At 37.5% G+C, this 14162-nt stretch overlaps 1 protein-coding gene across 2 annotated transcripts; it reads right to left on the reverse strand.

The window, feature by feature from the left end:
• Positions 1–765: 765 nt before the first annotated feature.
• LOC149284024 (protein-L-isoaspartate(D-aspartate) O-methyltransferase-like) lies at positions 766–13440 on the reverse strand. 2 transcript variants are annotated; one of them, XM_089497240.1, is made up of 8 exons: positions 13427–13440; positions 9503–9594; positions 7793–7897; positions 5891–5922; positions 4509–4613; positions 3950–4070; positions 2206–2291; positions 766–939 (listed from the first exon to the last, which is right to left on the reverse strand). In XM_089497240.1, exons 2-8 carry the CDS (start codon positions 9555–9557, stop codon positions 766–768), a joined length of 678 nt encoding a protein of 225 aa, XP_089353366.1. In that variant the 5' UTR covers positions 9558–9594; positions 13427–13440. The 2 variants fall into 2 exon arrangements, with proteins under 2 accessions (XP_089353366.1, XP_089353365.1); XM_089497239.1 differs by lacking the exon at positions 13427–13440 and having other exon boundaries at positions 9503–9620.
• Positions 13441–14162: the final 722 nt, after the last annotated feature.

The following is a 14162-nucleotide window of genomic DNA, read 5'->3' on the forward strand; positions in this document are numbered from 1 at the left end:
CGAAACGCTACTTGTACTTAATGCTCCATAACATGCAGAAAAAAGCAAAAAAACATAAAAACATTGGGTATTTCTAAACTCAGGACAAATAATAGAATATATTTAGTTATAATATGATTAAAACAATGGTATCTGAAGAAAGCCCTTCTTGTCCTGAAAAAAACAGCAAAAGTGTTAAAACAGCCTCGGTCCCAATGGTACAAAAGGTAAAACACAGCCTGGTCCTTAAGGGGTTAATGTGGTGTTTTTTTTTATCCCATTTTTTTAAAATTTTATTCATAAAAAATATCTTACATATATTAATATGTTGTATCCTCTTATTAATAGTTATTAATGCCAGATTGTGATTTTCACAGCAGAAGAGTCTCCCATTAAAGAAGAATGCATAGTCTGCGAGTACGCATCTGATGCATGCAATATGGGCCCTGGAAGGGGTAATGCCTATGTGGGGACTGTGTAGAATCGCCCTATGCATTTGCAAAAACACAAATATATTTAAGGGACACCCCACCATCATGTGCATTAATGTGCATATGATGGCTGGAGTGCCTCTTTAAGGGGTTAACAGCTTCATGGCTTTTGTTTGTTTATTGTTATCATAAATGCGTCCCATCCCTATACAATATCCCTGACATTGGATATAAAAGGTTAGCAGATAATTCCCAATATACACTGAATAATTTGTTTTGCATTACGAATTATAATTGCCTCCTGATTTCATAAAATAATTTGAATAGGAACTTTGACAAACCGCTGTAGATGCCCTCACCTCGGACATTGCTTCTTTTTGTCAGTCAAAGGAACGTACATAACACCCATTAGGCGAGTCCTTGTGATTGCCCCATCATTAGCCTTGTCATACTGCTCTAACACTTGGCTGCCACCTTCTGGTCCCACAGGTAATATCAGTCTTCCCCCAGGCTTCAGCCCATTTAACAACTGTCGGGGCAAACAACATCACTTAGAGAACAATATATATATAGGTCATGCTGTTCGACATGCTTAAGCGGCATAGCAATGTGCAAACGAACAGCAGAAAATAGCGTTATATTTTAAACTGTGCAAATAATGTACATTATTCTTCAAATTTTCTCACTTCTTGTCTGTAAAGCTGTCACATAAACCATTCATCCATCTTCCCATATTTTCCTGCTGTAGAAGCGCAAACCTCATTTGGTCCAGGATATTGCAATTGTTCAGTATAGCCTTTTATCTACACCGTGCATGCCTAAATTGCCACCCTGTATTATGCTCTGCTACTTCTGCTGGAAAGCTATACCACTTATCCACCACTCTATGTGAAATAAAGCTTTCTTGTATATTACATCTACCCTGTGATGCTCTACTTTCAACCATGCCATCTTGCCCTAAAGGTTTTCCTTTTTTTGATTTATTATTCCCCGCTGTATGTTGAAATCATTTTCCAAGATTTAAGTGGTATAGCCTTGTAGCTGTAGCAAAAGATAATACAGTAAGGGAATTTAAGCCTGAGTAGCAGTAGTATTATCTTTTATATATATATATAATCACCAACAGTTTAGGCAGCGTTTCTTCCAGTATATACACGCAAAGGGTATGACAAAACGAGCTCATGATCTAGAGGTATAAATAAAAGGCTGTATTAAACAAACAGCAGACACAACCAAATGAGGTTTTACAGGAGAAAAAAAAAATACTAGCAGATAGGATAAATGGTTCTTGTGCGACGAGAAATTTCCATGTTCACCAAAAGTAGGCGGATTTACAAACAGTTTGTTGTTTAAACTTTGGCCAGTAAGTGGTGCTGCAGTGTCTCCAGGCCTTTAATCTTCATGTGCTACTTTCAATGGCGCAAAATTGTTTGCAAATCCTAAATTTATACATTTAACAAATGATACAGTAAAATATACATGTACAAGCATCCAGCCATATATTTAGGATGCTCTAGTAAATGTAACTGATGCTTTCATAATACTTGAATGAAGATAAACACATACATAATTGAACAGATCGGTTTGATGTGTGTAAAAATATCTGGTGAAAATGACATCATTTACTGCTTCTGAGGTATTGTGAGTAAATTATGTTCAGATAGATCTTACATCAAATGTTTTATTTCTAGGGTGCCAGTTCTGTTATACAGGAGATGGTTGCTTGTGGGTGCGAAATGCGTTATTTTTGCTAGTAAAAGTCGATTTATGTCTGTGTACATCGGTTGGAGCCTACCTCCTGCGGTAGTGCTGGCGATGCTGCCCCTACATGAATGGCATCATAGGGGCCTTCTTCAGGATACCCAAGTCTGCCATCGCCCACTGTAAAACACAGGACCATAATAACTCAATGTAAACCGATTACAAGTATTTAAAAAACAAAACTTTTTTTTAGAACAGGGTAAGTGTACAAGGTCATTCACTGCTTGTGTACTTCGTTAACTATTAGCAGTCACTTAAAAGCTTGTCATTTTCTTCATTATTCCGAGCGAGCCGAACATATCTCAACCTGACAAACTTGCAGATGTGTGTTTATCTAAATAAAAAGTAAAAAGGACATTTTCTGTCACTGTAGTTTCCAAATCAAAGGGCAGACTTTTTTTGCGCGTCTTTTTCTTCACACCCTGTGATGATGATTATGATTACGTTTCGGACTTATACGGCTTTTCCTCAAGCCAAACGGTAGGCAATGAAACGTGGCCGTTATAAATTGTATTATCACAGCATGTTTTCTTGTAAACGCAATTTTCTGCAAATGTCACGTTTAAAGGCTTCTTTTCTCAAAGGAAAACTTTAAAACTATAATTTTCAGATAAGTCATCTGAATATGTATTGCTATAAACTCAAGTGAAAAGAAAACTGTCCTTTTACATAGTTTTAGCATAACTAATTATATATGATAATGTTTTGGGAAAACAAATCTGTAAATTGGACCTTAGATGTGGTTGAGTTAGGAAAATTGGTAAACAAAATGATTTGATGTCAGGCAGCTGCTACAAGTGCCAGTAAGATACTGACATGCATTTTACCTCTGTATAAGTCAGCAGTGAGACCCTACCTTGAACTTTGGGAACATGTTCTTAAGGGCTAAGAGCATGAAATGGCTGACAGAAAAAGGGCTCCCCAAGACCCCTAGAAGCCCCCCTCTCCAAAAAACCCCTGAGTAAGGCAGGAATAAGCACTATGAGTATGAACAGGGAGGTTAACCTTTTTATTTCTTCCTGCCCTACCTGATAGAGTTAGTTGTCTCTGTGCCACCAGGAATGGCAAGGAAATTGGGTTGCATCTAGATTCTACTTTTGTTTATATTATGGTACTTATTCTGTATATGCATTTGTTTTGCTTTTTGTATATCTAACAGCCCTGCTTTCTTTTCTTATCCCTGTCTTTCACTGTCTGGTTACACTTTGTAATATTTGTTTAACTTTATTCATAAAAAAAAGAAAATGTGTACAAAGTTAAAAAGATACCATAAGACATTTTTAAATTTTAAAAGATAGATACGTTTTTTAGATATAGGTTTTAAATATCTAAACTATACAAAGATGCTTTTAAATATGACCTTTCAACTATACTAGACTGCCTCTTAAATGCATTTTTTTTTTTTTAAAGGAAACAAAAATATTGTTTACTTTTCGGACGCTGCTGATCAACCCCTGAACAATCAGCAACACTCATTGCCCCTGAATGGAGTCTTGCGTTTAGTGTAAGCGCAAAACTTCCATTCATAAAGAAACTCTGCACCAGGAACCATCGAGTAACTTAATGAGTTGGCACGTTTATCTCAAATTTGCATGCATGCAATGGAATAGCAAGGGATTATTTTATGAAAAAGTAATATAGTCATGTCACCCTTACAACAGCTGTGTTAACTAAAATATAACAAGAGCAACTTAACAACAGGGGCAGAAATATTCATGCAGTCACTGAGAACCTTCTTATACATATGATCGACTTAAGCAAATTGATGCTACTCTCACCAACAAACTTGACTCGTTCAGAAGTAAGTAAGGTAGGATCATCTTGCTGAACATTCTGGATGGCATCCTGAACAAGGTGGTCGATGTGCTCAATCCCAACAACCTTTCCAGTGGATCCCACCTGAGAGAATAAAAATTAGTACTTACAGTTACTATGATAGATACACACACACACACACTAATTCAAACCTGTCTCCTTTCCACTTATGTTTCTCTTGTCTTTTAATTGTAATGTTTTCTACTGTATCTACCTTTTCTATTTTGCCGCTTCTAACATTTAAAATGCCAGTCCCCCCCAGCAGAATGAAAAAAGGAATATTCACAATCAATCTGCGACCAAAAATAATGAGCCAATTCACTTCCTTACCTCCTATCCTAATCTACTGATATCTATTAAATCATGTATTGCAATGTTAGTTTTAGTAACTATTGTATTTAGGGTATCTTTGTATACTAAAATGGAAACAGGAGGAAGTAATACAGCGTTTTGCATCTTGCAGTACAAAAACTATTGGTTATGCTACATGCAGTGCCCTTCGATGTATGATATAGCGCTAACCATTCTGGCAAAGCAGGCAGTGAGGTATCCGCTACCAGAGCCTACATCAAGGACCTTGGCACCTTCCGTCAATTTGTCTTCTAATAACTCCAGGGCGTGTGCATGCTGCGTAAGACAAAACATTCAAATAAATAAAATATATCTTAATCATAGTGCAACAATCAAAGTGAACTACAAAGGAAATAATTCAAACATATTTGTTAAAGGGATACTCCCTGTTTTGCAAATGCCATTATCCCTTTCCCCAACACTCAGCTAAATGTGATGCAGGAGACGTTCGAGCTGATCAAATCTCCCTGCATATACTCACCTCCAACCAGTTCAAGCATTGGCTCTGGTGAACGCTGCTGGCGGGTGTCTGTCATGCCCCATTCCTCATCCGTGGAAAATTGCTTCCACTGAGGAGGAGAGGAGCTTTAACTTTTTTATATTTTTGTTTTGGATGAATATATATTTAAGTACTTACATAATTCTTTAACCTCTTTGCTGAGGGTATTTTGGATCCAAATACTGGGGGCTTTTTTTTTGCCTTTTTACATTGTTTCTGTCTTCTTTTTTCATGTGCCCACATAAAAAGTTTGGTGCTTTTTTAAAGAAAAACATTTTTTAATAGACATGCTGCCACTCTGTCGCCCCCCCCCCCCCCCGTGGGAAGTGCTGGCAGGGGAGGCTGTCTGAGCGCATCAGAGAGTAGGATACGGGTCCCCTGCACCGCTGCGGGGGATCTGTATCCTAACCCTGCTGCCTGCCCGGCGCCCGGAACTGCATGTCCCGGGCGTCGGGCCCCGAATATATGCCGCACCCCCACTTTAAAGACTCAAAGTGGGGGAAAAAAGTGCGGCCTATATTCGAGCCAATACGGTATATATTTATATCCTCCAGGGCCAGACTGGCCTACCAGGAAACCCCAGTGCCGTAACAACCACAGTCACGGGGGGGTAAAAGAGAGGTAACAGAGAGAAAGCTGCAGGGTGATTGAAGTGTGTGTTACAATGGATGTAAAAGTGTTGGGGGAGGGGGCAGAATGGCACAGGTAGGCTGTTTGGGGGTATAACTAACAACAAACTAATCCACTAATTTGTTTTAGAGATTTTTTTAGTTTTTTTTCCTCTGTACCTAACAGTGAAGACTGAGGCAGAGTTACAGCTTGCGTTCCATGAAGCCAATGACAGCGATTGCATGACCCATGGAACTGGTGGGTAGTGCTGCGCACGGGAGCGTACTTGTTTTATACATGACGTTTTATAACCACATCAGTATAGATTTTTGGGCACAGTTTTTTACAAAGGCATTGAAGGTCATGAAAGATTTAAAGGCTAATATGCATTCTTCTTCAGATGTTATTTTTATGAGAAGCATTAGCAATTCATGAGAGAGCTTACCATGTGGGGGGCACTAATTGTAGCCTTATAACCTGAAATAAAAAGAGCTACAGTTACAAACTAAAAGAAGAAAGATGGGTGAAATAAAAATGCAATTAAACTTTTTACATTTTTTTTTTTTTTTTTTAGATTTAAAACAACAAATTAAAAGCTGGATAATCTTATTAAAATGGAAAATGTAATCTGACTACATATTGTCACCCCCACAAAATGTATCCAAATCGGGCAACAGAACATTGATTTTACAGTTCCCTGGATTCTTCAGGAGAGATCTGATAGGCTCCCCAAGTAGCCCATGATCCCCACTGCCCACAAAAAGTTAACAGTGAGGCAGCTACATGAGACAATGTCAGAAAACGGGGCTAGCTCGCAAAAGCTAGGACACGTGGAAGATGCATGTTTCGTCACATTTCCATTATTTATATGGTAAATTGTAGAACATCCCTAAAAAGCACATAGTTATTGATTTGATCTGATTCATTCACCCGTGTCAGGTGAAATGTTTTAAAAAAAAATTCTTGCAGACCTTCTGAACAGCACTTTAAAGTGTACATAAAATTAAAACTTCTATCGTGCTTCAATTTAACCTTTCTGTAAGAAAATAAGTGCATTGCATGTTCATTCAACATCACAGGGGTTTATTCACTGAAGGCAACGCTGTAAGGAGAATTGTGTTTCAGTTACTTGGCTTTAACCTTCATTATGAATGAGAGGTCTCCTGGTACAAGCTGCAATAAGAGATTGGCTGGCCCTGTATAGTATAAACCAGTGAGATTTCTTCAAAGTCCCCTAACCCATTCAATAATAACCATAGAGGGCCTTTACTCTGGAGAATGTTGGCCCTTTATAATGAACAATAAAGTGAGGGAGTTGAAACGACAAATCTCCTAGTGAATAAACCCCATAATTAATATCTAGTTCAGTCCTAGAGGACAACCATCCTACAAGATTTTCTCTTTTTAACTCCTGCATTGTTCTACAGCAAGCAGTGTGATAAAAAATATCCAAAGATTTGCAGCCCTGGATACATATTTAGAGACCTTTTAATAAGAGAACATTCTTAAGCCACTGGTAGAAAATGGAAGACTTACCTATTATAGCTCCGCAATTAGGGATTTCAATAATAACCTGAGCAAATTTGCAACCTGAAAATCAGCAATATTCCTAGCCCCTCCCATGAGCTCTGAAATTGAACATGTTACCCATATAAGCTTCAGTTTTCTAGCAATTAAGGTGTACTTAAATGTTTTTTTCCCTAAAGTAGAAGATACATTTTTGAACCTCAGTCATCTTTTTTCAACATGCAAAAACAAACAAAAAATGTATTTCACTAAAGCAAGAAAGCAACTCTGACTTGGAAGTCACACACTCCATTGTGTGACCAGCGCTGATCTGGCATACCTGTTAACTTCCCATGGTAGCCTAACCAGGACTCTTCCTCTTATGTGTGGCTTTGCAAAAATGGGGCTACCCACACACAAGGGCAGGGCTAGCCACAATAGGAGCATAGTTAGAATATGGGCATTACATGAGTTGGGAGTGAGGGTGGTACTGGGCACAGAGTGAGTGTGGCTAAACAGCACTCCCTAACCCTGGAGGAAAAAAAGAGAATGACTTGGGGACCTGGGGAAGCAGCACTGCACCTGGATACAATAGGAACATCACTTTTTCGTTATTTCTTTAACAATGACATCTTCAAAATAATAGATTTTTGTTCAAATATTTTACAAGCAGAATTTTTAGTTAAAGTTGATACATTTTCTTTAGCCAACATAGGAAAAGATGTAATTTACATAATTTAACATGTAATTTTGAGACATCAGATCTCTTCTCCAGATGCACAATAAACACAGAACACCATAAATCTTTCAAGAGCCGCTACAACATTTCCTATTAAATTACCTATACTCTGAGGTGAATCCATGTAGGGAAAATTCTGGATGTAATGACCTCTGTCTGTGGCCATCAGAATGTCGTAAACACGCTGAGATCGGATCACTCCGTTCTCTGGAAGAAAATAAAAATGCAACATCAGCTATAAATAGTTATATGTTGAATTCTCTACAGCTCTGATACATGTTTATTAGCTGTGTCATTTTTTTACTGGATTTTTATTTTGTGTTATTTCTGCATATCATATATTAATTTGTTTCTCTTTTTTGTACTTTTTGGAAAGTTCAAAAAGCCTGCAGATTTTGGGGAGACTGGCAGAAGAGTCAGGCAAGCAAGATCATACGCAGTAGAGAACAATAGCAATAAATGGATAATCCAAGCAAAGGTTGAAATCCGAATAATGACAAACAAGTGCAAAGGGCAAAAAACAGCCCTAAACTCAATCAGTGTCGCTGAAATGCCTCTATATACCAAGAGCTGTACATTCACACTACAAACTTTGACAAAGGCTGGTGGTATAATTAGTGCATGGAAAGTGTATAAATACCAGCATTTGAAATACCCTGGGGTGTCTCAAAAGATGTCATAAATAGGACGTGGGTGCAGTATGGCCAGATTTGAAAATAGCAAAACACCACTTGTACTTATTGCCATTTAACTTGCAAAATGTTTTTGTAGATGAATAAAAGATTTCTTTCCAATTTTCACATTTTATTATAGAAAATTAGATTATATGAGCCAAATAACGGTATCTAAAGAAAGCCCTTCCTGTCCTGAAATAAATCAGTATACAATTTGCGTGGGTACACTAAACGAGAGAAGAAAATTTACAGATAAACATAAGTACCACAAAAATGTTAATACAGTCATGAAGGGTACAAAAAAACAGCCTGGTCCTTAAGCGGTTAAAGGAATGGACAACCTCAGCTATAAACACAGACATTTCCAAATTAGGCTTGCTCTTCACTTAGGAATATGATTACCATATACAAGTATATCGAAGAACAATACGTAGACCTGTCTGGAGGTCTTTTCACATAATTTTAAAGAGATTTCTTGTTCAACAAAGGATTTTCTTCTTACAGCCAGAATAGTTAAGATGTGGAATACTATTAGTTAATAACAAACATAAAAAAGGAATATAATGCAACTTTAGCATCAGTAATTATGATTTTGGAAAAACCAATTTCCCTTGGAGCCAAGAAGGAATCATTTCACCTCTTTTTATAAAAGACTCACTCTTTTTGCCTTCATCTCGATCATATGGGTACTTAGAAAGGTTGAACAAAATGATGATATTTTCCCCAACATGAACAACCATACAGTGTGTCAGTTTGTGGTTTCAGTATAGATGAACAGAATTATTAATTGGATTAAAACCTTTACAGAGTAAAATAACATTACAATCCAAAATATATGTTCTAGTTAGCCTTTTTTATTATTAAGTATGCCCAACTTTAAATATTACATATCATATTATCATTTTGCATAATTTTATCAATAAGAAGGATCATTGCTTAGCCTCTTAATTAAATGAATCAAGAAATAGTCTTATGTGCTCTCCTTCAGTTAACAAACACACAAAAAAAAACACATTTTCCAATTTGTCTTCCCCAAAACCTCATTCCGATTTTCCATTACATTAAAAATTAACCTAAGATTTCCCTCGTTTCCAGAAACATTTTAAGGTGACATGTATAAACGAAGGGATTCACTCACTGTGAAGATTATTTATAAGATCTGCATGGGTTTTGCCACTTGAAGTCCACGCCATGGCTTTGGTGAGCAGGAATCCAAATGGTAATGTAATAGAGGCTAGTTGTCCAAGACAGATCATGACATAGAACAAGAGTGAAAATCCACGGGCTACTCTGTCAGCAAGAAGAAAAAGACATCATGTTACCAACTTTAAGCACTTTGTAACAATATTGCCTACTATGCTTAAGCCTACTAAAACATGATACATAACAGGAAGAAAAGGTGTTAAGTAAATTAATCGTTAGTACCCCATAATACTAATCACTGCGGCCTTTGGGTAATATTTAGGCATTCCTTTCCAATAAGCCCCAAAAGGCTGTTTCATTGAAATCCATATAACCAATATTTAGCTAATCTCTTGGCTGGTGCTTTCCCCAACTTTTAGAAGTCGTTGCATTCCTATTTCAAATAATAGACTATAATGTAGCTAATCAGACTCATAGTTGTAACAGCCTATCGGACTACGTTTGCCGATGCAGTCATTTCACTGAATGCTCAGTTATGGGCAACTTCATATACCATTGAACACTTAATGTAAATACTGGTAATGTAATGATAATGTGTTTTTAAAGTGATGGATCTTTCTTTTTCATTCTATGCACACTCATTTCCACAATTAGAACTCTTATACACTACACATGAAAAATATAGCCCTTGAGGATTAAATCCCTTTGAGTGACCACTTACACAGATGTGTTGTATGCTCTATCATACTGTTGTCCAGTTAGACAACCAAAGGTTCCATCCTAAGGAGCCCAACCACCGTTTTCCAACACACAGCCCCACACATTCCATAACCTAGACAACACTCCAACATTTAATGTTATAAACCCTTCTTCATGTAATATTGTCAGTGAATGTACATTTGTTTGATGACAAGTAGAACGTGAAATAATTACACAGATAACTTTGTATTAAACAAAAACACCAGCCCCTTTTAAGAGTTTTGAGTGCAATGCATTTTATTGGTGCAGGTATTCTTAAAAGGTATTGAGGCTAAAATACTTGTCTCATTTTCCTTCTCTTCCTGGTTGCCACTAATGAAGACAGAAAGGACAGCTAAGTATGGTTCCTGCACATGTTCTTCAATTAAAACGAATCGATGGAGCAAAAGCCAACAGTGTGTCCAGGAATCCAGAGTTACTCCGGCGGCCAGGCCACATTGGGGGTCTCCTCCATTAAGCATGCACACGCAATGTGCACAAACGCAACTTATGAGTCTGACACGTACACAGAACTGGGGGCACGCATGCCTACACAAACTAATGGGCACATCACATTGTCAATGGATGACACTATAAAAGGCAGGATTGCAGGAGAGTTTTTAGAAGATTTGTAGTTTTATCTTCATCAATGAACTATTCATTACGAAGGGACAACACTGGCAGGTTTACCCAACATAAGGGGCTGAACTGGCCTTATTTAGCATTTAATAAAATAAATGAGGGGACTTGAGGAAACCTCCCCTTTAACTATACATTATACAAAGTCAGCCAAGCGCTTTCTGCATTACAACGTCATTGGGAATGGGCCTATAATATATAGCTCAAAGAGCTGAAACAAACCTCTCCTGCAAACAGTGGGAAAAAACAATAAATCTACTATCAGATTTAAGAGAAAAATACCGGCCATCCACTTATCACACCAAAATGGTTATTAAGAGAATTAGGTGAATATTTTCAAAATTTTTAAAATTGTGAGCATATACTTCAATTGTTAAAAACAAACAAACAAACAAAAACGCTAGAGCAACCATTTCTTTCTTTCTATGGCGCTGTACACTAACACTATACACACACCATCTATATTGTCACTGATTATTAATGCACACTTCCCATACGTGGCCTTTTAGTCCCCAACAACCCGACAAATCAAGGCAAAGCCATGTATCACTGTACTCACATGTTGCTGAACACATAGTGGTGGTAGAATTAGTGCATGGAAAGAGTTAAAATACTAGCATTTGAAATACTCTAGTCTTCAAAAATATATGGTTTGATGGGGTAAACTGCATTGAACGGCTTCAAAAAATGTTCCAAATAGAATTACCAGATTTGAAAAAAAAAAATGGTTATGAAATGGCCAAAACGCTACTTTTTGCCCCATAACATGCAGAAAAAAGCAAAATACATTTTTGTATTTCTAAACTCAGGACAAATAGTAGAATCTATTTCGCAGGTTTCTTCATTAGATGAGTTGTTTCCACAATTTTCACCATATTTTACACTTTTGTATGGTAAATTATATGATACAATCAAAATTATGACATCTACAGAAGCCCTTCTTGTCCTGCAAAAAACAATATATACCTTGTGTGGGTTCAATAAATGGGAAAGAAAAAGAAAAATTACAGCTACAACTAAAAATGAGTACTGAAACAAACACTTAACTAGCGTTTTAATCTTGTTCTATCATACAGACATTAAGATCTTACAAATATTGTATAAATTATACCGTGGTTTAGCTTATGATCCCCAGGGGAACAAAATGCACCGACTAATCTCTCTGCCACAGACATCTGCTGTAGAACTACTCAAGGTATAATGTCATATGTATTACACTAGAATATTCCGAGGTGACACATGGGAAATCTCCCCACAGGCAATCCACAAAGTGTTCTGCGTCTCTGTCACATTGTTGATCTGCACAGATTTTCAGTCTGGGTACAGCATCTGACATTTTAGATTTTCTTTAGTAATAACGTGCAACCCCACTGAAAACTAGGACTGAAACAACTAATCGACTAAATCGAAATTAATCAATAACGAAAATAGTTGTCAATGATTCGGTGTGATCCAGTTCTCTGTCTCTCTATCTCATCCCACCTTGTCCCCTCATTAAACCCCCCCCCCCGTCTGCAAATTAAATAAACTCCCTCCCAACCCGTTGGTCTGATCGGGTCTCCAGGTCACATCATTAACTTCCCCAGTTTTGTTAAATAAAGAAATAATTGCATATTTTCTTATCTGATTCATTGAAAAAAATATTCGGCCAACCAAACGATTATGAACCCATATGGCCATATTTCACCGACACATAAAAGTATTTGAACTACAACTATCCAGAATGCAAGTCAAGCTAAAAAAAAATCTATGGGTGAAAAGAGCCATAAAAATTGGTGCATTCCATGTATAAGTTTGTTGGATTTGTGTGCCAAAAATAGACAAAATTAACTGCCATGTCAAAATGTCAGTACCTTTTCTGCAAATAAGTACACCAGCTCATACACAATCCAGTTTATGAATTTGTCCGGGGGAAATAAAAATGTACTCCCTTGTTTGTATAAATCTGCTATATATTATGTGCAGTACAAGGTTGGAATTGCATTACCCAGAGAGTTTTACCTTACATCAAGCTACTTGGACTATGTAAGATCTCTTTAAATAGACAGTTTAATGTCCATGGCCCCCACTAACGAATAATGCATATTAAAGTACTGTGTGTAATATGCATTCTTCAAAGCAAAAACATAAAAATTGACTTACATGACCGAGCCCTCCTTCTGCAAAGCCCAACATTTCTTGCAATTAATTGGGTCTGGGAAATAGCTAATCAGTGGCAGGAGACTACCGGCAGTGAGAATATCACCTTGCATTGACCCCAGAGACACCAAGTAGAGGGGAACCGAGAAAATAATAATTATTATTATCTACAATAAACTACATTTTCTCCCTTTTACATTTATTTTTTTTAGAAAAGTGACTTTAAAATAAATCTGTCCCTTTTTAAGTATAAGATTTTAGAGGAGAGTGCAATTATAAACAGATTGATGTTCCCGTATGAGGGACTACTTTATTATCTCATCGTCTCCCAAGGTGGCACCAGAGCAAGATAATGTAGACAGTGACTGGAAGCCCTCCCTGTTTGGACGAATCAGTGGGGTGTCATGGCAGAAGTCTTGTGAGAGGGCCCAGTCAATGTCACAAGATTTAAGGACTGGCAGCTGGAGCCTCCAGCATTGAGGCCTGGGATTGGAAGCTTTAGCATGGCAGCTTGTGACCTACTATTCCCGGGGCTTAGTAGATGGTAATTTTCATATGCTAGAGGGTTGAGGTGCCAAGGGTATGAGGGGTATATATGTACAAAGAAAGAAATACTACAACAAAAGGCATTAAAGAGAAAGTCAAGTGGGGGAAATACATTATTTGAGCATTGAAGAGGATTTTATTTCATATTGTTTCAATAAATTCCCTTTATCTTCAGACCAGAAGGTCTCCATTGCAGGCAGTCACTTGATATTTAGGTGACATGCCCATAAACAGAATACTAATGAAGGCCTTTTGAGCACAGGGTCTCTAATTACTGCATTTTACAGTTTGACGGTACTAAATAAACCAATGTTAACGTGTTCACAGCTCAGCTTCTGCATTTACCGTGAGCAAAAATATCTTAAATGTCCTTTACTCAGGATCTCCATGATTATGGCTGTCAATATCTTATCTCTCCTACGTTGGCATGCTGCTACTTTTTTTCTTTATTATTATTCTACTTAGGTTGCCAGGGGCGTGCTGGCCCGGGGGGGGGGGGGGATGGGCCACTCCAAAATTCTTAAAATTGGACCTTTCCAACTTGGATCAGTCCACTCGTAGAAGCGTGAACTCAGTGAGGTGGCTTAACAAGA

Source organism: Sceloporus occidentalis, unplaced genomic scaffold (genome assembly GCF_023333645.1).
Source record: "Sceloporus occidentalis isolate IW3139 unplaced genomic scaffold, rSceOcc1.0.p SCAF_100, whole genome shotgun sequence".
NCBI classification, from domain to species: Eukaryota; Metazoa; Chordata; class Lepidosauria; order Squamata; family Phrynosomatidae; genus Sceloporus; species Sceloporus occidentalis.

Coding starts and splice junctions, on each gene's coding strand:
- LOC149284024 (XM_089497239.1), bottom strand. CDS start 9,620: ATGATCTGTCTTGGACAACTAGCCTCTATTACATTACCATTTGGATTC. Junction 2,292..3,949: donor TGAACGAGTCAAGTTTGTTG/GTGAGAGTAGCA, acceptor TGTGTTTTACAG/TGGGCGATGGCAGACTTGGG. Junction 940..2,205: donor CGCCAGCACTACCGCAGGAG/GTAGGCTCCAAC, acceptor TTGCCCCGACAG/TTGTTAAATGGGCTGAAGCC.